Source organism: Megalobrama amblycephala, linkage group LG3, assembly GCF_018812025.1.
Source record: "Megalobrama amblycephala isolate DHTTF-2021 linkage group LG3, ASM1881202v1, whole genome shotgun sequence".
Classification (NCBI taxonomy): domain Eukaryota; kingdom Metazoa; phylum Chordata; class Actinopteri; order Cypriniformes; family Xenocyprididae; genus Megalobrama; species Megalobrama amblycephala.
Genome location: NC_063046.1, coordinates 10,218,342 through 10,243,681, shown reverse-complemented (window position 1 = coordinate 10,243,681; position 25,340 = coordinate 10,218,342). Strand labels below are relative to the sequence as shown.

Genomic DNA, 25,340 nt, shown 5'->3' with positions numbered 1-25,340 from the left:
TTGCAGGGTGAAATTTTCAAGAGCTCTAGTCATTGTATATTTTGTACATCTGCTGTTGGTGGGTGTTTTGAATCTACTTCTACCTGTTTGGATGTGTTCTTTTGTGAGTAGTTTCATTCATGTCATTAGCCACTGGCTGATAGGAAGACGGCTCTTTTTGTGGGGCTGTTAACCTCCACTGTCTGCACAGTAAGTGAGGAAAATGGCTGTCATGAGATGGATCTTGTGATAAAGTAAAGGGCGTGCTGGAGGCCAGAGTCTCATCCCGTTCCTGGAAATGATTATGGGAATGAATGGAAGTGATCTCTCTTTCCTCACGGCATTTTGGTAGCCACTCGAAATCAGACCTTGCACTTGTTCACAGGCCTCTGGAGATGTACTATATGACCAAGCACATGTAGACACCTAATGCTTTTGATTAACAGCAGTTGTTCTTCCAGTTCATCCTGAAGTTGGTCTGTGGGGTTCAGGGGCATGTTACATAAACTGTGTCAAGACTGTGTCTTAATAACTAGTCGGATCAACTAGCAGTTAACCAAGGGATAAATCAGTCTTACTTTTCAGATTCAAATTAGACCAGTCTACCAGAAAACATTTAGGTGACTAACTTGCAAGACTAGTCAAAGCAGTTTATTCAACTGGCCACAGGTCTTAGCTAAAATGTTTGTATCTGTATGGACTTCGCTTTAAGCACAAAATCTTTGATTAACTTTAATACAAATTTCTGGTCTTTTGTGTTTTTTTTTGTTTGTTTGTTTTTTTGGCTGACCTATGCCTCATTATATATATATATATATATATATATATATATATATATATAAAAATTTAAAATACAACACAAATTCTGTTCACAAATGTTAGGAAGTTTATTAAATTTGAATAAAATGAAAACTAAAAGACTTTCAAATCACATGAGCCAATATTTTAGATATAGATATCACAATAGAACATAGATAAATGTTTAAACTGAGAAATTTTACAATTTTATGTACAAAATGAGCTCATTTCAATTTTGATGCCTGCTACAGGTTTCAAAATTGTTGGGACGGGGGCATGTTTACCATGGTGTAGCATCTCCTCTTCTATTCAAAAAAGTTTGAAGATGTCTGGGCATCGAGGTTATGAGTTTCTGGAGTTATGGTGTTGAAATTTGGTCCCATTCTTTTCTGATATAGGTTTCCAGCTGCTGAAGAGTTTGTGGTTGTCTTTCGTTTAATGATGCCCAAATGTTCTCTATAAGTGAAAGATCTGGACTGCAGGCAGGCCAGTTCAGCCATGCTGTTGTAATAGCTGCTGTATGTGGTTTTGCATTGTCCTGCTTAAATACACAAGGCCTTCCCTGAAAAGCATGTGTTGCTCTAAAAACTTTATATACCTTTTAGCATTCATAGTGCCTTCCAAAACATCCAAGCTGCACATACTGTATGCACTTATGCACCCCCATACCATCAGAGATGCTGGCTTTTGAACTGAATGCTGATAACATGCTGGAAGGTCTCCCGGGGGACACGTCATCTGTGATATCCAACAAGAATGTCAAATTTGGACTTGTCTGAACATAGAACACTTTTCCACTTTGAAACAGTCCATTTTAAGTTTTGCAGTGTCGTCTGAGGGCCCGATGACCACGGGCATCCAATAAAGGTCTTCAACCTTGTCCCTTTTTTTTTTTTTGGACTTTTTTTGTTGATGTTATGCACTATAGATGATGAGATTTGCAAAGCCTTTGCAATTTGACGTGGAGGAACATTGTTTTTAAAGTATTCCACAATCTTTTTACGCACCCTTTCACAGCTCTGCCCATCTTTACTTCTGACAGACTCTGCCTCTCTAAGACATCCCTTTTATAGCTAATCATGTTACAGACCTGATATCAATTAACTTAATTAGTTGAAAGATGTTCTCCCAGCTGAATCTTTTCAAAAGTTCTTGCTTTTTTAGCCATTTGTTGCCCCCGTGCCAACTTTTTTGAGACCTGTATCAGGCATCAAATTCGAAATGAGCTCATTTAGTGGATAAAAGTGTAAAATTTCTCAGTTTAAACATTTGTTATGTTATATATATTCTATTGTGAATAAAATATTGGCTCATGTGATTTGAAAGTCTTTAAGTTTTCTCATTTTATTCAAATTTAAAAAACGTCCCAACATTTCCGGAATTCGGGTTGTACCCTCTTTTCTATTTTAATATATTTAATAATGTAATTTATTCCTGTGATCAAAGCTGAATTTTCAGCATCATTACTCCAGACTTCAGTGTCACATGATCCTTCAGAAATCATTCTATCATTATCATTTGCTGCTGAAGAAAGAAGTTTTGCTGCTTAATATTTTTGTGGAAACCGTCAAACATTTTTTTTTTTTTTTTTTTTTTACATTGCTTCAATGAAAAGAAAGTTCAAAAAGTTCAATAGCATTTTATTTGAAATAGAAACCTTTTGTAACATTATAAATGTCACTTGTGATCAATTTAATGCATCCTTGCTGATTAAAAGTGTTATCTTGGACAAACCAGAACGTAAACAGAGGCAAGCCTGAATGCTCTCCATCTCATTTTTCTCCCAGGTTCTCCTGTTCCACGATCAAACGTACGGGATCCACTATGAGTACACGGTTGCCCTGAACCAGTCACAGGAGAACAGCAGCGATTCGGTAAAGGAACCAGAGCACATGTACCTGTGGACTCACAGCAGCTGGGAGGACTGCAACGTGCACTGCGGAGGAGGTCAGTGCTGGCCATTACCCACAATACCTCTGAGGGCTTCATTTCTTATTATTCTTTGCTGTTATTCTCGTGAGTATTAGAAGCTGATCAGGAAAGTTTCCAGTTCTCTTAAAGGTTTCATTAATTCCATTTTTAGCCTTGACCGTTGTAGCTGTAAGGTACGCCTGCTGCCCAGCTGTGTTTCTGTGATGCCTTGTGACTGTTATGGTCAGCACAGCTGTGTGATTATATCTATCAGGTTAAAGCCCCAAAAATAATAATTACTGCTATGAAAAGAGAATGAGGGAGATCTCAGACTAATTATATAAGCGCTAATTGACTCACAAAGGAATGAAACTTGCAGAAAGAGTCATTGTAGTGGTGGAAGTGTCATTCACTCGAGACTAAACATGTCTTCTGTACGCGTAAAATAACCCGACACTGAAGCTTGTCTCATTTTCTAAGCCTGTCTGAGCGTGACAGTTTTGCTGGTTATATTCATGAAATTGATAGCAGACGAACATTTATCTGCAACAGACCGGCATGCAGTCTCACCTAAAATAGCTCCCATTTTAAAGGTGTTCTACTTGTTTCTTTTATGTGGTTATTACTTCCTAAGGGCTGAGCGAGACTTGTCATTGTCTGCGAGAAGTGTTGCATCAGCATGTATATTTGCGCACAAGATAATCTGTTTCTAAAGCAATTGCTATGTGCTATTGCTACTAAATAATGTGATGCTTTGGGTTTTTTAAGGGCATTTCGTTCTCTGTGATGAATAGAACAGCTTTCAACACAAGCTGCAAATCAGATTCTGGCCTGAAAAAGCTGACAAGAGATTTGCTGTGCCTGTTTTTGGAAACTTCTAGACACATTTATGAAATATTGGTTGCTTTGTGGTTAACATCGTTCCTTCAAGCCAGTTATGAACCGAAAAATATAACGGCTTTTAATGAATCCAGAACTTGTCTGTTATACATTAATGGCTGTGTTTGCTGAATTAGGATCTGTCTGTCTATTTTAAAACAATTTTTCCAGCAGTTAGAGTCAAATAGGTAAAGGTTTAATTTCTTTCATGCTTATTAATGATGAAAATCTCTCTGTCTAAAACTACCATTCAAAAGTTTTTGGGGTTGGTAAGATTTTTTTTAAAAGAAATATATACTTTTATCCATCAAAGTGGCAGTAAAGGCATTTATAGTATTACAAAAGACTTCTAAATGCTGTTCTCTTGAACTAAGCAGCACAACTGTTTTCAAAATTGATCTTAAACAGCAAATCATCATATTAGAATGATTTCTGAAGGATCATGTGACACTGAAGACTGGAGTAATGATGCTGAAAATTCAGCTTTGATCACAGGAATACATTTACTTTTTAAAATATATTCACATAGAAAACAGTTATTTTAAATTTAAATAATTATAGTTCATAATATTACTGTTTTTACAGTATTTTTTCATTGGTGATCATAAAATACTTTTTTCATAAACCTTACAGAACCCCAAACTTTTGAACATACTCTTTTATAGTGTATGTGAAGGTCTGTCAGACTGCAGGACTGAATAAATGAACATTGAAGTACTTTCACAAAAACATTACAAGTTTCATGAATAGTAAGAGGTAAATCTCTCTACATAACTTATAACTATGTCTTCTTTACTTGCTGTTGGGGTCCTGATTAGCAAAGTCTTCAAGGAATCCTAAGAGATTTTTCAATTGGAAAGGGGGTTTGTGGGTCGTTCCCCAGCACTCACTAATTGGTGAGTTCATACTATATATATATTTATAGGGCAATAAGTAAATGAATAGCCAGTGATTTTTAAGCCTGAGATAATAATATTGAAATTGTATTTCTACCCACATTCAGGCAGAAAATCATAACTCTTCAACAATGTCAAAAGTTTGTCTCAGTGTTCAGTGAGTGTTTCTTTCAGAGGAGGCCAGTTTATAGACACTAAGGACACTGTACTGTACTGGGGTAAAAGTGTGTTGCCCTGGAAACCATTGTTAAGGGGCTGTATATAGGAATGGGACCAGAAGTGTCATGCCCATTCAAACTAATGAGCCCCCCTGATTTTTAGAGGGAAAGCGGTTCTCTAGTTCTGTTCCAGGGCCCTGAACCGGTTCAAGGAACCAAAACAAAAGCCAGAAAGTAATGAAATTTTAACAGGAACATGAACAAAAACAAAAATGAAATCAAATTTAATCGTTAACAATGTGAAATTGACACATCCGACGTGAGTGAAATGCCTGTGCTCAGCTGTCAAATCATCATTGCTCTGGCATTGGCTTTTGAGTTTTTCCGAGGTTATGTCATCATCTGTTAAAGTGAATTATATTTAAGTGAAACTGAATGGCAGGTAATAACCAGCATGGTGTGTTTTGAAACCAGCCAAAATTGCAAGTTAGTGTAGAACTGATATTATTCAGGATAATATATATATATATACAGTACAGTCCAAAAGTTTGGAACCACTAAGATTTTTAATGTTTTTAAAAGAAGTTTCGTCTGCTCACCAAGGCTACATTTATTTAATTAAAAATACAGTAAAAAACAGTAATATTGTGAAATATTATTACAATTTAAAATAACTGTGTACTATTTAAATATTTGACAAAGTAATTTATTCCTGTGATGCAAAGCTGAATTTTCAGCATCGTTACTCCAGTCTTCAGTGTCACATGATCCTTCAGAAATCATTCTAATATGCTGATCTGCTGCTCAATAAACATTTATGATTATTTTCAATGTTGAAAACAGTTGTGTACTTTTTTTTTCAGGATTCCTTGATGAATAGAAAGTTCAAAAGAACAGCATTTATCTGAAATACAAAGCTTCTGTAGCATTATACACTACCGTTCAAAAGTTTGGGGTCAGTAAGAATTTTTATTTTTATTTTTTTGAAAAGAAATTAAAGAAATGAATACTTTTATTCAGCAAGGATGCATTAAATCGATCAAAAGTGGCAGTAAAGACATTCATAATGTTACAAAAGATTAGATTTCAGATAAACACTGTTCTTTTGAACTTTCTATTCATCAAATAATCCTGAAAAAAAATATTGTACACAAATATTTTGTACAATTGTACACATTAAATGTTTCTTGAGCAGCAGATCAGCATATTAGAATGATTTCTGAAGGATCATGTGACACTGAAGACTGGAGTAATGATGCTGAAAATTCAGCTTTGCCATCACAGGAATAAATTACTTTGTGAAATATATTCAAATAGAAAACAGGTATTTTAAATTGTAATAATATTTCACAATATTACTGTTTTTTACTGTATTTTTAATTAAATAAATGTAGCCTTGGTGAGCAGACGAAACTTCTTTTAAAAACATTAAAAATCTTAGTGGTTCCAAACTTTTGGACTGTACTGTATGTATATATATATGTATATATATATATATATATATATATATATATATATATATATATATATATATATATATATATATATATATATATATATATATATATATATACAATGTGTGTGTGTGTGTATATATATATATATATATATATATATATATATATATATATATATATATATATATATACATATTTAATCATATATGATATATATGATTAAACACCATGTTGTTAAATTTGATATTGTGGCTTTATGTATAGCCAGAGACTTGCATGTGTCATAATATTATTAACATTTTACTAAAATCAAGGTCAAATAGACTTTTTATCACCAGCAAATGACAGAGATTTGTATTTTTATCAGTCATTAGTAGTGTTGTCAAAAGTACCAACTTCAGTACCAAGTTTTTTTTTTTTTTTTTTTTTTATGTAACGATACCAGCATTTCCCCCTTGCATTTTGAGTGGATTTTTAAACACTTCTGATTGGCCATTTTGTTCACGTGCTTAATATATATGTCTGTGATTGGCTACAATGATCAACACTTCAAATATATGCTGTAAATAGACATCTTTGACGCTCTTCACCAAGCGCTTACACAGATAAACACAGGAGCATTTGAAAGCAGGCGTCTATCAGCGGATCCCTAATATATCCTCTGATAGACTCCTGCTTTCAAATGCTCCCATGTGTATCTGTGTAAGCACTTGGTGAAGAGCGTCACAGACATATCTGTAGAGCACGTGAACACAATGGCCAATCAGAGGTGTTTAAGAATCTGCTCAGCGCTCAAAATGCTAGTCATTAGAATGAGGCAGTGAGTGCATCTCAATATGTTTTCATGTACTTACAAGTTACAGAGTTTATTGTAGCTATGTGGACATTGAGTTTTTCCTGTCATTTACATTTGGCCAAAAGCTTGTGTTATAAAAGATGAGGTGTTACACACAGGCTGCATTTGCTATGACTGGACAGTAAATGACAAACTAAGACTTTTCTGCTCCTCAAATACATAAAACATTAGCTTTTACAAACATCATGCTTTTGAGTTTGAATTGTACCAATTCAAGCAACCAGTTCTTTATTTACCCTTGCAATGCAAAGAAGCATACAGCGTTTCCAAAATGTGTGCAACACTTTATTCACGATTGAGGTGGGTGAAGCTGCTGTATGAGGTTTTGCAGACAGTTTGAGGATCCACTGAATTGCAAGGTTTAGTCTCAAACTCTAGTATAAAGCTATTTAGTATCAAGTTCTATTCAAGCTCTGGTATAAAGTATAGGCTATAAATAAATATAAAAAAGTGCCCCTATTATGCTATTTTAAAGGTTCCTAGTTTTGTTTAGGAGGTCTCCTACAAGAGGTTTACATGCATCAAAGGTCAAAAACACTTTCATTTTCTCATAATATACATTGCACATCACCACATTTTTCAATGATTCTCAAATGTCTCGTCCGATGATTCAGTCTCTCTAAACCCCTCCTTTTCTGCTCCGATTAGACAGATGGCCAAGTCTGTTGTGATTGGTCTACCGCTTACAGTGCATGTTGGAAATGAAACACCCATTACCATAACTGAACTTCAGATCTGGAGGTTTCCTAAAATTTCCGATTGTACACACTATAAAGACAGTAATGATGGTACCGATTTTACCATATAAATCTGAGAGTGAGTTTGATGATGAAATATTAGAAGAAATAGTTATTCAACCTGAACCTCCATCGCAAGAATGATTTGAGCAGGACGTTTCTCAGTGATTCGCTTCTCAGTTTGACGTACAATATGAGATAGTGAAACTGTAATTCCTCACCATCAGCATTAACGAGTGTATATCCATCAACAAACCGATGTGTATACTTCTAATTTATTGCGATGCACATGTGGGAACTGTATTGTTAACAGTATCGTTAACAGCGCGTACGTTAGCCGAGCACTAACGTGAATGACTGATGTAACATTAAAGTTATTTAACCTTTTTTTCAGGATTATTTGATGAAAAGAAAGTTCAAAAGAACAGCATTTATTTGAAATAGAAATATTTTGCAACAATAATGTCTTTTCTGTTACTTTTGATCAATTGAATGCATTCTTCCTTAATAAAAATATGAATTAAAACATCTTATTGACTCCAAACTTTTGAATGGTAGTGTAATTATTTTTGTAGTCAACAATTCACTCAACTCCATCTTTTCAGTAGAGTTTGGTTTAAGCATGTTGCTAAGCTTACATCAATCATGATTCTATAATAAGAATAAAAATGGTTAGTTTGTAATTAGATTTGTAATTATCAGCATTTTTCATTGTTAAAAAACATTCCACAGTGACTTTTTTTTTTTTGCAGTGATCTCATTGCAGTGCATTGTGGAATTGACTTATCCAAGAATGATACATGACATGTCATGCTGCCTTACAAAAGGAACAGGCTTTACATTTGGGATGCCCATATGATGCCTAAATTGCTGACTAGGTAGGCAGTGCACTTTTTGGAACAGAGCTCGTCTCTCTTTCTCTTAGGCTGCCCTTCACTGCTCGCTGCTCTGAGGAATTAATCTCTGTCTCCGACTGCTTGTGGTTTTTCTTGGCAAATGTAGAATAACACAAAATTAATGACATGGCTAATGCTACAGTCTGGCATGCCGCCACTCTCTGAAGCAACAACAACATTAAGAATTCACAGCAAATGAAAGGTCCCAAGAAAATTCAGTGCTGAGTCGATGCTTCCCTCAGCTGCTAATTTGGTCTTGACCAAACACCCCCGACTCAATAGATGACCACTAGGAATAGCCTTGTATTGTTATCTCTAATTAGAAATGTTTTGTTCTCCAATTACCTGAAATCAGACATGGCTGGTTGGGAGGTCAAAGTGGACCAGACAGGATCAGATGGTATGCAGGCGCTCACATGTGCCAGAGAAAACACTGATTCTCCTGTTGTGGTTAAACACCCCCAGTACAGGGTTACTGCAGTGCTTGCCAGAGCCCTCGATGCAATCCAAACATTAACATCCTTAGTGGATTGTTAGTAATCTTGTGCGGGTGTCTCAAAGAGGCCATAAAGACAGTTACTATTATATAACCATGTTTTTTTTTTTTTTAGGAAAGTGTAAGGAGAAGTAATGCAGTTCCTTATGATGTCTAAATGTACTGTTATAAAATACAGTTCAGGCTCTAAAATCTGATTGGATGGAGTATTAATATAGAATGATTCACAGTCATTGGCTTGATCAAGTTGATCCTCTATCGATCCTCTAATTGCTCTTCCTCTGAGGCAAATACTTCCAGAATTATTCTTCACTGCATCTCGAAATGATGTACATGAATCTGACTAAGCTTGATGCATTTTTCTGAGCTGACGTGGGCATTCACTCTCTGTTGCATGTATCGCCTCAGAATTTGTGTTTGAAAGCTCTGCGCTCTCCGTGGGTGTGGCCGCATTAGCGGATAATGAGCTGACTCGCAAATGACTGACATCTCTCGCTTTTCAAACAGATTACATAAACAGAGAACATTTGTTTTCGATTTGACTTACATGATTTAAAACCTGACATTTCAACGTTTCTTTAGAAATATGTCTCATGTTTGTGTGTTAAGTATTCACTAAGGTGGCTTTCACACTGGCAGTTTAATTTGAAACGGGGCTCGGTTCGCGTGAAAAATCGTTAATGTGAAAGCTGTCATGTGAACCTGGGTGCACACCGGGGTACTGAATCCGAGACTACCTGAAGGAGGTGGCCTGAGTTCGGTTGCACTCAAACCATACCGCGGTTCGTGTTAATATGAAAGCAACACGGACTCGGTTGCACACTTGTTCAGGAAGTAAAGTAACCTGCGCATGCGTTTTCGCTGATTGTAATGTATTTAAATAAAACACATGTAAAAGATGATAGTGTTGATGATTTATCTTGGATTCGAGCAGGAGTGAGTCTGCAGTGTATTCGCGCTTTGCGAGTGCAATCATAGTGGCAAATGAATGGCAATCAAATTTCTCCTCAAAATAGGCTGCTTGCAAACACATGTTTGCGGTGCACATACAGTAAACACAAGTGTTGTTTACTCTGATGCACATAATAGCAACACATAAACCAGACCAATGCTGCGGGGGGCACCGGGAACAATCGCACACGGGCTCAGACCGTGGCAAACGAACCCAGTGTGAAAGCCCCCAAAGTTACAGTTCATTTTCTGAGGACTATCAGAGAGGACTTCATTCAGAGAGAGACTGTAGCTTGCACATCATGTTAGTTTTCTTTATTTTGCAAAAAGCACAACATTTTGTATTTATTGTGAATGTATACAAATAAGAGAAGGCATTCCACAGTTTTTAATAATATATAACTCTTATTTGTATGTCCAAATTGACAATTAGTATTTTGAGTCTCTTTCGGACTGGTAAGAAAAAAACCAAGGTGGTACGTCGGCGTGACCACCAACCCCTGAGTGTTAAACTGAGATCATGATTCCCCCACGATTCTGAACAGACAACTAAACAAAATAACATGTTATTTACTAGAGGTTCTGACAAAATGTTAATTTCTGCAGTCTATTTAAAATGTTTAATTAATCTCACTGAATTATTTTTAAAAAATTGGTTTGAGTGAATGATTCAATGACTCACTCATTTCATTACTGGATGAATCAGCATTTTTTTTTAACATTTTTTGAATAAATGATTGAATGAATTAATGAGGCATTTATATAGCGCTTTCATATGTACTACTGTACACCCAAAGCGCTTTACAATCATATCAGGGGTCTCTCCTCATCCACCACCAGTGTGCAGCATCAACTTGGATGATGCGACGGCAGCCACAGTACAACGGCGCCAGTGCGCTCACCACACACCAGCTGTAGGTGGAGAGGAGAGAGAGATTCAATGACAAATACATTTTTAACAGTCAGTTGTTGTCACCTGGTGGTGTAACGATGTAATCAATACAATTGTTATATATTGTTTATTAAGCATTATTTATTTAATGTTTAAGATTATTTATTAAAGCTAGTTATAAATAATATATATATAATATATCAAATAGATAACTATCATGTTTATGTCTTGGCTTGTTCATAGTTTCATTGTCATGTTCTGTTTAGTTTAGTTAGCATTGTTTTCCATGTTACCTTTTGCCTGAGTTCTCGTTCATAAAGTAGCTTGTTGTCATGGTTTCTGATTGAGTTCTGCACCTGTTTCTTGTTCCATTGATCATTCCTTCGGTGTATTTAAGCCCTCAGTTCTTTCTGTTCATGGTTTAGTGTCGTCAGTGTTAGGGGTCGTTCACACAGAATGTTTTTTTTTTTTTTTTTCATTCCAATGTGCTACTTTTCCATTGTGTTTCTTTGTAAATACACACTAGATAGATGTGTATGACCGTCTTGCGTCTTTTGCAGTGTCTCGCGCATGACACAGCATTCTAAAAATTTGATGCTCAAGTAAAAATCAGTTCAACTTTTAAAAAAAGTGTCTTGAGACCTTGCGTTTTTTCCCCATTTTCAAAGCAAAAACGCGTTCTGTGTGTGAATGAGCCCTTAATGTGTAGTGTTTGGATATTCTTGGTGTTTATTAAAAGTATCTATTGTTTATTCTTCATCACAGTGACAGTTAATGTTAAAAATATTTGCCACATTGCCTAATTTCTTTAATTTGCATGACATGCATAATAAAAATAAGTATTCAAATTAATTTACAATTGCATTGTAAACCATGAGTGCCATTTTTTTAAGTATGTCTTTTAAAATAAGAAAATGTTTTGTTTTGTTTCAGGAGAGAGAAAGACTGTGGTGTCGTGCATGAAAATCATTAACAAGACCATGACTCAAGTAAATGACAGCTACTGTCAGGTGGAGAACAGACCTTCGCCTCAAATCCGCCCGTGCAACATCCACCCCTGCCAATACAGGTACCAGCTACACCGTAGCTTTTCAAAATTGAGCATTTTACCTGATATATGTGTTAGCTGTGCATTTTTGTGCCGTCAGCTAACAAAAAAAACTGGGGGTCAACCCTCGCATGCACTTTGTGTGAAGAGCCTGTGTTTTGGAACTGATTCAACAAACTAATTCTTGTGGAAAATGTTCCCAACAAATCTACATTCTCTGTCAGGACAAAAGACATCCAAACATAATACGTAACCTGTTCTGTTGCCATCATCTCTATAAACTTTAGTAATGATCCTAGAGGAATAACATGCATCAGAGAGATTATCCTTGGCAATTAGCTGTACTGCTTTTCAAATGATATACATTTGTCCTGGGAACATGAGCATAATGATGCATCCTCTCATTAAACCAACTCAAGAATAGATATTTTATTCTCTCTCTCTTGCTGGTCAGTTTATTAAAAGTTTGACCTTTTCTTTTGATGCAATTGAATCTTTTAAATGTTTAAATTGCAGATGTTTGTCTTTTTACCCATACGTCACATTGTTTTATCAAGCTAGCTTACAGTGGGGTCAAAATTTAAGAGAAATATGTATAATGTGTGATACAATTGCTCTGATTCTAAAAAGCTGTTTCTTTATCTGTAGCTTTTCAAGGTGCAATGTCTTCATTGTTTCATATTACACACTTTAGAGGAGATGTGAAGAAAAATATTGATGTGAAGTTGTTAATTCAAAGCAGAAAAGGCTTGTTCACTTGAGTGAACAAGAGATAAATATCATGCTTACAGAATTATAACTTAATTTGCAAATTTTTCTTGCTCTAACATTTACAGGCCTGTTCACACCAAGAATGATTAATATAAAAGCATCCACATACACTATATTGCCAAAAGTTTTGGGACGCCTGCCTTTACGTGCACATGAACTTTAATGACATCCCATTCTTAATCTGTAGGGTTTAATATGGAGTTGGCCCACCCTTTGCAGCTATAACAGACTCAACTCTTCTGGGAAGGCTTTCCACAAGGTTTAGGAGTGTGTTTGTGGGAATTTTTGACCATTCTTCTAAAAGCACATTTGTGAGGTCAGGCACTGATGTTGGCTCACAGTCTCCGCTCTAATTCATCCCAAAGGTGTTCTATCGGGTTGAGGTCAGGACTCTGTGCAGGCCAGTCAAGTTCCTCCACATCAAACTCGCTCATCCATGTCTTTATGGACCTTGCTTTGTGCACTGGTGCGCAGTCATGTTGGAACAGGAAGGGGTCATCCCCAAACTGTTCCCACAAAGTTGGGAGCATGAAATTGTCCAAAATGTCTTGGTATGCTGAAGCAGTAAGAGTTCCTTTCACTGGAACTAAGGGGCCAAGCCCAACCCCTGAAAAACAACCCCACACCATAATCCCCCTCCCCCAAACTTTACATTTGGCACAATGCAGTCAGGACTGTTCTCCTGGCAGCCGCCAAACCCAGACTCATCCATCAGATTGCCAGACAGAGAAGTGTGATTCGTCACTCCAGAGAACACATCTCCACTGCTCTAGAGTCCAGTGGCGGCGTGCTTTACACCATTGCATCCGACGCTTTGCATTGCACTTGGTGATGTAAGGCTTGGATGCAGCTGCTCGGCCATGGAAACCCATTCCATGAAGCTCCCTATGCACTGTTCTTGAGCTAATCTGAAGGCCACATGAAGTTTGGAGGTCTGTAGCTATTGACTCTGCAGAAAGTTGGCGACTTCTGCGCACTGTGCGCCTCAGCATGCGCTGACCCCACTCTATGTTTTTACATGGCCTACCACTTCGTGGCTGAGTTGTTGTTGTTCCCAATTGCTTCGACTCTGTTATGATACCTGTAACTCAGTAAGTATTAAAGATATCTTAAAATCCTTCTAGATTCTGGTTCATAACAAACTTTCCTTTTGGTATCTTCATTTTAAAGTTCCTCAATGGTTCAATCCACTAACAGTTGACTGTGGAATATTTAGTAGGAAATTTCATGAATAGACTTATTGCACAGGTGGCAACCTATCACGGTACCACGCTTGAATTCACTGAGCTCCTGAGAGCGACCCATTCTTTCACAAATCTTTGTAGAAGCAGTCTGCATGCCTAGGTGCTTGATTTTATACACCTGTGGCCATGGAAGTGATTGGAACACCTGAATTCAATGATTTGGAGGGGTGTCCCAATACTTGGGACACTTTTGGCAATATAGTGTATATCATATCGCGCATGATTTTAGTCATTCCCACAGATGTTGTGCTCACACCCAAAGTGCTCGCACATAAAGCTGCCTCTCAGTACTAAATTGAGTACTTTTTCACTGCTTATTGTGCTTCAACAGTCAAATGCACACAAAATAATGTCAAAAAGTCTTGGGGAGTATTCACGTAAACACAATCAGTAATGTTTTAAGAGAACGTAAAGAGTTGAGAAAAAAACGCATGTGTAACAGTATAATGGATCTGTGCGTCAGGTCTTAAAGTGACATCAGCCTAATATACCTGCTGCCAAATATCTATATGGCAGTTTTTCCCCATGGTATCGATGTCAAAATTGTGGCCAGTAAAAATGCTGTGGCTAGTAACTTTGAAAAACCACTAGCCACAGTGAATGGTGAGCAAAAAAGTTCATGTCAAGCCCTGGATATGGCGTATGTATCCCCCCTTTTATTGTCCACCAGATGTAAGTCTGATCACACCTCTATTTCTGTCTACAGGGAGTGCAGAATTATTAGGCAAGTTGATTTTCTGATCATATTTTTTTTCCAAGTACATTTTACCAATTCCAATCCACATCAATCTTAATAACTACCATTAATATTGTTCTTAATCATTTATAAGTGATACATAATAGTTCATGAAGGCTGGAAATGAAAAACGCCTATTATTCAGGTGTGCAGAATTATTAGGCAGGTTTTCTTTTACAGGCCAAATGAGCCAAAAAAGAGATTTAACTCAGACTGAAAAGTCAAAAATGATTAAATACTCATGAGAAGGACGCAATACTAATGCAATACTAGAAATTGCAAAGTTAAAGCATGACCAATGGACAGCAAAACGCTCATTGGGTCAGCGGGGTCATACAAAAACAGGTGGAAAAGAAAAGACGCATGTTAACTGCAAAAGAATTAAGAATTAAGGTGAAGAATTAAGTGTGAAACCATCAGGAACCCTTTAGTCTCCAGCGCCACCATTTTCCAGAACTGCAACCTACCTGGAGTCTCCAGAAGTGTGAGGTGTCAGGATCTCAGAGACTTAGGCTAGCTAAAGAATCCTAAAAAATGACCCGCTCTTAATAAAAATCACAAGCTGAAGTGTTAGAAAATACATGAAGACTGGGTTTTTATAGGCCTTATAGACAGACGGCTTGAGAGTGACTCTTGAAGGACCAGCACCACATCCTCTTGTACCACCGTTTGAAGAATTCATCTTCCAAAATCTGACAGTAAGTTTTAGAAGATCATTTTTAGTCCATATCTGCAAGACGGACATTTCAGGATAAGAGATGGACTAAAAGTGAACTCCCACATCTTACTGCCAGATTCTGGAAGATAAATTCTTCAAACGGTGGTACAAGAGGATGTGGTGCTGGTCCTTCAAGAGTCACTCTCAATCTGTCTGTCTATAAGGCCTATAAAAACCCAGTCTTAATGTATTTTCTAACACTTCAGCTTGTGATTTTTATTAAGAGCAGGTCATTTTTTAGGATTCTTTAGCTAGCCTAAGTCTCTGAGATCCTGATACCTCACACTTCTGGAGACTCCAGGTAGGTTGCAGTTCTGGAAAATGGTGGCGCTGGAGACTAAAGGGTTCCTGATGGTTTCACACTTAATTCTTCACCTTAATTCTTAATTCTTTTGCAGTTAACATGCGTCTTTTCTTTTCCACCTGTTTTTGTATGACCCCGCTGACCCAATGAGCATTTTGCTGTCCATTGGTCATGCTTTAACTTTGCAATTTCTAGTATTGCATTAGTATTGCGTCCTTCTCATGAGTATTTAATCATTTTTGACTTTTCAGTCTGAGTTAAATCTCTTTTTTGGCTCATTTGGCCTGTAAAAGAAAACCTGCCTAATAATTCTGCACACCTGAATATAAGGCATTTTTCATTTCCAGCCTTCATGAACAATTATGTATCACTTATAAATGATTAAAAACAATATTAATAGTAGTTATTATGATTGATGTGGATTGGAATTGGTAAAATGTACTTGGAAAAAAAATATGATCAAAAAATCAACTTGCCTAATAATTCTGCACTCCCTGTATAACTGCAAAATCGATTTTGGTGCTTGTAAGAATGAGATCTGATTGAATGTTGGACAGAACTGCTTTCTTTAGGTTTCCAGATGTCTCTCTGTCATCTTTCATGGTGTCATTTGAGCAGTTAATAAAGATGGCTTTGTTTTTATTGTCTGTATCATCTGTTGCGATTTTCTGCACATAAATCACAAGTTCATTTCATGACCACTTGTGTGACAATGAAGATAATCATCTGTTATATTCAGTCATACGGTAAACTGACGCTTGAATTACTCATATTTTATTATGTTTCCTGATGAAATGATTTGGTAAATTGTAGCATATGGTGTGAGCGTTTTTTTTTTTTTCGCTACAATACAGAAGTAAAAAGCATTGTAAACGGCGTCACACATTGACTTCAAGTACTTGTTTCAGTGGAGACAAGTTATTGCTGCTTTTAAATTCATTTACAGACTTCAGATCTCCTTTAATGCTTTGAAAATTGACGAGGACCATTATAATCTGACAAAACTGTTGTATCAGTGTCTCCTCTACCTTTTCTGTCCCTCTCAGGTGGGTCACTGGAGCTTGGGCGCAGTGTTCAGTAACCTGCGGTAAAGGCTTGCAGCAGAGGGAAGTTGGCTGCGTGTACCAGCTGCAAAATGGCACATACATTCCCACCAGAGACCTGTACTGTCTCAGCTCCAAACCAGCTAGAGTACAGCACTGCGAGGGACGCCACTGCCTCACCGTGTGGGAGGCCTCCGAATGGTCCAAGGTTTGAGCTCAAGTCAGCAGGAATTATTTAAAGATACCACATCATGGACAACAGGATTTTTCTTTTGCAATTGTGAAATACATTTGATCTACTGTTTAAACATATTTTAAGAGGCCCTTTCACATATAAATCATTCTTGCATTAAAAACAGCTTGATAAAGAACAAAAGAATAGAACAGAAGATGTGTAGACTCCAAGTCCCAATTCATTGTGAAACTGACCCACATTTGAACCGTTTTATAGCTCAAATAATACAGACGTTTTAACAGAAAAATATAATATAATTTATACAATTCTAAATTTCTGTTCTGCTTTTAAATCCTCCAAAAATGGGCCCCATTCACTTTTATTTGTAAGTACCTCTCTGAAACCTTGATTTTTGTGTTTTTCAAAGAAAGTAGGGACAAGTTTAAATTATTTTGTGGTAATCAACATTATGCCTCAAATGCTGTTGCAAACTTTGTTTTTGTTGATGGACAAGTCAAAATATTTATTTTTTGTGGTAATCTGTCACGAATGGTTGCAGCGCGATGCAAAAATAAAAAGCTGGATTTGGTCACTGCAGTCTTACTTACTCAGGAAACCACATCTACTGTATAAACATGCAAACAGAGCAACCATCTACATACGACAAGAACAGACAAAGAATGAACCAAAACAAAGGCTATAAATACACCAGGGCATGATTAACTAAACATAGAACAGGTGTAACTAAATCAGTAACCAAGGCAACAAGCATGGTAATTAAAACAGGCGGGAAAGATAGAACAAAGGAAACATGCACAAAACTGAACATAACCCTGACATAATCAATATTATAAATAAAGTACAAATTCAGCACTGATCTCATTAGATGCTGAAAATACAGTGAGATGTGTAATAGGTCAATCTTATGCATCTTTATACAGACAAATGATTAAAAATGAGTGCAGACAGAACATGTCTCAAAAAAGAACATTGATAAAATATAGCTTCATTACATTTATGGAGCCAGTTTAACTGCAAAACTGGCTTGTTCAGAATTTGTCACATTAAGAAGGTGTTCGCACAAAAAACATGAGGCGCAGGTCAGTGGAATGAGAAAAAAAATGCAAGAGACTTGATTTGAATGCCTTTAACTTGAGCACCACTTTATGTCGTGTCATTTTCAAAACATAATGCCATAAATGCTGTAGAAATGTATGGAAACTATTCTGCAAAAACAGAATTCACCGCAATTAGAGGCTGTTCACACAGAAAACGTGAGGGCAGTGGAATAAAAAAAAAAAACATCTTAAAGGGTTAGTTCACCCAAAAATGAAAATTCTGTCATTTATTACTCACCCTCATGTCGTTCCAAACCCGTAAGACTTTTGTTCATCTTTAGAACACAAATAAAGATCTTTTTGATGCTCAATTCATATTCATTTGATGCTCAATTCAACCGCTCAATTCATATGGATTAGTTTTACGATCTCTTTATGAACTTTTTGAAGCGTCAAAGTGTCAGTTGCGTAGCTGTCAATGGAGGGAGAGAAATCGCTCCGATTTCATGAAAAAGATCTTCATTTGTGTTTTGAAGATGAATGAAAGTCTTACGGTTTTGGAACGACATGAGGGTGAGTAATTAATGACAACATTTTCATTTTTGGGTGAACTATCTCTTTAAAGCGTAATTTGTGTGCTGCATTTTTAGAATGCTACTAAAGATGCGAGGTGCGAAAGTCACTTCAAAGACGTCCGTCAAAGACGTCCGTCTAGCGCATGATTACGTAGAATAACAGAAAAGCCGTGCAATACAATTCAGAAACACATTCTGTATAAATGTCAAAATGAGCACGTTTACAAACTACCGCCCATGTTTACTTCGGTCATAGAAGTTTTAAAGGTACAGCAACAGAAGATGAAAAATATGCAAAAGTTAAATTACAGCATTTTCTGATGCAAGAAGCTTTGACTAACATAGAGCCCCTTTCATGAGACACATCCTGTACCTTTGGACTCAAATGTTTTCTGAGGTCACCTGAAATGTGCTTGTGTCTGTGGGGCTTTGTCCTGGCCTATGGAGGGCACTGTGGTTGTTTTTCAGCCTCTGGATCTCGTTTCAGATCTTCATGTTGTTGATGTTGTAAGCACTTCATTAGAGTGGATTCAGTCAGTGGAGAGAAGTATTAGTGAGACTCCACAGGACGTCGGTTTTAATGACCAGTACTCTTGCTTATGTCTTTATTTATCTCCATCCTTCTTTGCACCCAATTGCTCACTTATTTTCATCATGTTATACTTTGACTCGTTGAATTCTCCTTGTCTTTGTTTGTCCCAGTGTTCCTCTGAATGCGGCCGTGGCAGCAGGAAGCGGACAGTGACCTGCACCAATCCTCAGGGTCTCTGTGATCCCGTGTCTCGTCCTGCAGAGGAGGAGATGTGTGAGGATCACTCCAAATGTTACGAGTGGAAGACCGGTGAATGGTCTAAGGTAGGGTCAGGTTTTTTTTTTTTAAAGAAATTAATACTTTTATTCAGCAAGGATGCGTTAAACTAATCAAAAGTGACATTTATAATGTTACAAAAGATTTCTATTTCAAATAAATGCTGTTCTTTTGAACTTTCTAGTATTCATCAAAAAATCCTGAAAATAGCATAACATGGTTTCCACAAAATATTAATCAGCACAACTGTTTTCAACGTTAATAATAATATGTAATGTTTCTCATGCACCAAGTCAGCATAATACTATGATTTCTGAAGGATCATCTGACACTGAAGACTGGAGTAATGATGCTAAAAATTCAGCTTTGTATCACAGGAATAAATTACATTTTAAAATATATTCAAATAGTAAACAGATATTTTAAATTGTAATAATATTTCACAATTTTTGACTATATTTGATCAAATAAATGCGACCTTGGTGTGCATGAGACTTCTTTCAAAAACATTAAAACATCTTACTGACCCCACCCTTTTGAATGGTAATGGTAAAAGCTCAGTCAACATAATGTTCATTACCACAAAAATAAATTTCCCCTTCTACTTCATTTTAATTATGACAGTGAGACACTTACAATGGAAGTGGAAGGGGCTGATTTGTAAACAGTAAAATACATGTTGTTTCAATAGTTTAGCCACAAGATATTAAACAATGTGTGTTCACAGGATTTTAGTGTGAAAAATCACTTAATAGCCATTTATGTGTAAAGCTTCATCCAAGTTAACAATGTTGTCGCCATGACAGCATAAAGCCATGAAACCTAGAACTCCCAAAAACTGCACCTCATTGCTTTCTCTTTTTTTAAACAAAATGAGGGTTGAATTAAAGGTGCCCTAGAATGCTTTTCAAAAGATGTAATATAAGTCTAAGGTGTCCACTGAATGTGTCTGTGAAGTTTCAGCTCAAAATACCCCATAGATTTTTTTTTTTTTAATTAATTTTTGTAACTGCCTATTTTGGGGCATCATTAAATATGCGCAGATTCAGGCTGCGGCCCCTTTAAATCCTCGCGCTCCCTGCCCCCCGAGTTCTCGACTATAATACAGTGCATAAATAAAGTTCAAACAGCTAATATAACCCTCAAAATGGATCTTAAAATGTTCGTCATGCATGCTGCATGCATGCATCAGATCATGTAAGTATAGTATTTATTTGGATGTTTACATTTGATTCTGAATGAGTTTGATGGTGCTCCGTGGCTAAAGCTAACATTACACACTGTTGGAGAGATTTATAAAGAATGAAGTTGTGTTTATGAATTATACAGACTGCAAGTGTTTAAAAATGAAAATAGCGATGGCTCGTCTCCGTGAATACAGTAATAAACGATGGTAACTTTAACCACATTTAACAGTACATTAGCAACATGCTAACGAAACATTTAGAAAGACAATTTACAAATATCACTAAAAATATCATGATATCATGGATCATGTCAGTTATTATCTGCCATTTTTTGCTGTTGTTCTTGCTTGCTTACCTAGTCTGATGATTCAGCTGTGCACACATCCAGACGTTAATACTGCCTGCCCTTGTCTAATTCCTTAAACATGAGCTGGCATATGCAAATATTGGGGTCATACATATTAATGATCCCGACTGTTACGTAACAGTCGGTGTTATGTTGAGATTCGCCTGTTTTTCGGAGGTCTTTTAAACAAATGAGATTTATATAAGAAGGAGGAAACAATGGTGTTTGAGACTCACTGTATGTCATTTTGTCAACTCTTGTTATTTAACTATGCCAAGGTCAATTCAATTTTCAATTCTATGGCACCTTTAAAGTTATATTTTGTGGTAATCAGTATTACCACACACGCAGTCAATTGAGCATAACTTGTACTGAACCTGAAGTATTCCTCTACATAACGTAGCTGTGATGCATCAGACTGCGTCCTGAGTTCAGTGAAAACAGACGGGTAAATATTAGTTGAAACATTAGCTGAATCAGTGTTTTTTGCATTGTCGCAAGTGATGCATATGGGCTGTCACCGTTTACCTTGCTTCAGCCCCAGTGGAGCTGACTGCTGCGGCCCAGGGTCGGCATCACGCCTATAAAGCAGCATCTGTCTCGTTCCCTCTTTCTCCTGAGGTTTCTGTTCCTCAGTAATGAGCTCTCGCCACCTCAGTGCGGACACACCATTATCATAGTGCTGCTTCTTATGGATTATTAGTGTCTCAAGTGCACCGGGTGGAAGGAAACTTGTCGTAGGATATATGAGAATACAGTAATGCTCATCCAATATGGCTTTTTCATCAGCCGAGTATAGGGTCATCAATGATCAATGTAATGTTTACACTAGATGTAGTTAATGACATGTAAACTAAGGTTAAAGGGTTAGTTCACCCAAAAATGAAAATTCTGTTATTAATTACTCATCCTCATGTCGTTCCACACTCGTAAGACCTTCATTCATCTTCAGAACACAAATTAAAATATTTTTGATAAAATCCGATGGCTCAGTGAAGCCTCCATTGCTAACAAGATAATTAACACCAGAAAGCTGCTAAATACATATTTAAAACAGTTCATGTGACTACAGTGGTTCATGTTACCTTAATGTTATGAAGTGACGAGAATACTTTTTTTGCACCGAAAAAACAAAATAACGACTTTTTTCAACAATATCTAGTGATGGGTGATTTCAAAACACTGCTTCATGAAGCTTTGAAGCTTTACAGATCTTTTGTTTGGAATCAGTGGTTCGGAGCTTATATCAAACTGCCAAAGTCATGTGATTTCAGTAAACGAGGCTTTGTTACATCAAAAGTGTTTTGAAATTCCAATGGTTCACCACTGGGGGGCGGGTCTTTGGCAGTTTGATACATAAAAAATGGTACTGACCCCAAATTTTAAAATGGTAGGCTGTACTACGGCCTATCGCATTCAGTTCTCCCTCTATTCCAGTATGCAACTCTCACTTTTCACAATCCAATTTAACAGCCAATGAATAAAATCAAGTTCCATGTCATGTTCAATTAGCCATTTCACTCCAAAATATGGCACAATGTGGTAGTAAAGTCAGTTACAATTTCCATTTCATGCTAACTAAAGTTTAATTTCTGTATTGCTGAGATGCATGCTCTGTGTTAATTTTTGTAGCTATATTACATTCCCGTTTATGGATGACTTTCAAGACTCCTCAACAAATTGGAGAGTCAGGATGTGTTGTAGGTTCTTTTTTGAGGTTTATGTTTCCCTCTGAGCCTCACCTCACCATCGTTCCCCATCAGAGGCCACAGATGTTGAAGTTGTTTGAGATGGAAGCTTGCAGAGACGTTTGAAGGTTGTGCCTCATAAGGATTATGTTTCAGACCAAGGGTCTGCGGTGGGGCAGAATGGAGAGACTGATCTTTGGTGAAGGTGTGAGTGTCTGATCTCAACTTCAAGCGTAAGATTAGTTTTGTATTAAATGTTTCTTTTGTATTTGATCAATGCCTAGAAAAATATGATTAAATCGTTGCATGGCCTGTTGTGGTTTACAGCTTATTTTACGTGTGTCCAGAGGCTCTCAGTATTCACTATACAAGGCTCTGCAACATTCATTTGTGAAGTCGGCCGTAGCGTTTTGGGGGCAGAATGAGAGGAAAATAGATTCTCTCATTAGTGAGATGTTGGTGCAGAAAGCATCTGATATTTCTGCATGTGTCATGTATTTATGTAAAGAGCAGATGTTCCCTCTGTAGACCTCTTCCTTTTCATTTCAGTGATCTGCAGTGTCTCAGTGAAAGATGAGCTACTATCACACCAGAAACTGAACTACACTGGAAAACATTTAGTGTGAATTTACTGCATACTACTTCACAGTAATTTTTACAGTAGTAGTTCTACAATTTATTACTTTGACGACCATACACTGTGACCTCACATTAATCAGGAAGTGACTGCAGCAATCTTTTGTATACAATCTCTTGTATACTGTAGCTGCGTCTGATTTCATAGGCTGCGTCCTCCGGAGGTCGCATTTGAAGGCTGCATACGTCATCGAGGCGGTCTCATTTAAGAAACATAACTATTAGATTGCAAAGAAAGAAAGAAATTACAGTATTTTACACCTCAAGAGGAATAACAGTCGATTTTATTACAGTTACTTTTCTTAAATAAGACATCCTTGATGATGTATGCAGCCTTCAAATGCGACGAAGCCTCCGAAATGAGACGCAGCCTGTATTTGGGTCATTGACGAAAAACGTTTTTAAAAGTGTAAAAAAACAAAATGTAGATATAATTAATTTATTAAGTGTTAACAATGAGATTATGTGGTTTTTATAATCAATTAATCCTGCTTTTGTCATTTTTTACAAGATCGACAAAATTTGTCTCCAAATAAGTAATTTGGTTTAAAATTTCGGTTTTACTGAATGACGATATTATCAAACAGTGCTAACAGGCTGATATCTAGCTAGCTAGCAAAAGGACAATCAAAAATTTTAGATTTAATACAAGTTTTTAAAATATTACAACATTTTCCATGTTTTATAGCGGTTGTACCGAATTACCTGATGTTTCGGGACATGCGTATGAGCAAGTGAAAATATGAACTTTTAAAATAGTTAAGAGAGAGTTAGTTACTTTGCTTCACGACCATGTGGTCCATTGCAGGTGTCTGAATGATGTCACATCCTGTCACATGATATTGACTGCATGACTTGATCTAATATGGTCCCTTTATATTGTTTACTCTGAAACCGGGACGAGCTGAGCTCCTCCCTCGTGTGCGCGAGCTCTCTCTGTCTTCAAAGTAAGCACCGTCTTTGCACTCTCTCTACCTCACACATAATATCTAAATGCTAAAAGTTCGTAAGACTGAATCCATGTTTCACGAGGCGCATTCGGAGAATGTTTTCCTGAATAATAGCTGGGTGTGAATAGCGCTCAAAAGGCGCCCTGCACGTGCAGCTGACATAAACCACACTTTAACAACATAATTAAAATCTTTTGGATTCAATAAAAGAGATCTAGTTGTACTAACTTACATACTTTGGTTATCATATCTTTGTTTTTTATTATTGTTAAAGCCTTTGGACAAAAAAATGACCCGTCACGTCATTGACCCTTTTACAGATTAACTGTGAGGTCTAAAGTATTGTGCTGGTGTTTGGGTTTCCAGAATGCTCTACAGCAAGTGTTAATTTAGTATTACTCATATACTATTATAGTATTAATTAATATTTTGAATTAGCGCTTAACTTTTGTTTTAATTTTAGTTTTAGTAATATTGTTACATGCTTTTGTCATTTTTATATTTCTATTTAGCTTTAATTTATTTATATTTCAGTTTTTTTAGTTCGAATAATTTTAGTTCACTTTAAATTTTATTTTATTTCAATTTGTTGCCAAGACAACATTGTTTAAAGCATGTTTTGTAAATTTTAAGATCTTCATCTATTATTTATATTTTATTTCAGCTTCATTTCAAATGATGAAATTCTTTTTAATACACTGTAAGAAAAAAATCGATAGAATAATGTCCTGGCAGAAAATTATAACAGACATTTTTCCTTCATCCCTACAACACAACACAATGAAATGGCTAATTCAAAACACAGGTAAAATTCCTGTGAAAATGCAATACAGAAAATTCCTTCATATTAACACGGTACAATGTGCTGTATTTTACACAGTGTTTTTTAGGGCCGGTTCACACAGAACATGTTTTTGCTTTTAAATAGAACAGCTGCAGTTTATGATGGGAGACGTAATGTAACTAATTACACTTTTAACACTGTTATATACTATTATAGTTATGTGTCAGATTATTCAAATATTCTACACTTTTAGTCTAGTTATTTTTATAATTTGTTGACCTAGTCCGCACTGATTTCATAATACAGTTCAGAAAATTTTGTACAGTAATAACTGCTGGCAAAATATTAGAGCTGGTAGATTTA

General features: G+C 36.5%; 1 protein-coding gene across 2 annotated transcripts in view; it reads left to right on the top strand.

The window, feature by feature from the left end:
• The window catches only part of adamts17 (ADAM metallopeptidase with thrombospondin type 1 motif, 17), a 209,238-nt gene that overhangs the window by 174,723 nt on the left and 9,175 nt on the right, over positions 1 to 25,340 (top strand). For both annotated transcript variants that reach the window (XM_048183792.1, XM_048183793.1), the window contains 4 exons: positions 2,565 to 2,724; positions 11,840 to 11,975; positions 16,774 to 16,978; positions 19,281 to 19,433. In XM_048183792.1, coding sequence (XP_048039749.1) covers positions 2,565 to 2,724; positions 11,840 to 11,975; positions 16,774 to 16,978; positions 19,281 to 19,433 — 654 coding nt within the window. The remainder of the gene's footprint in view (positions 1 to 2,564; positions 2,725 to 11,839; positions 11,976 to 16,773; positions 16,979 to 19,280; positions 19,434 to 25,340) is intronic.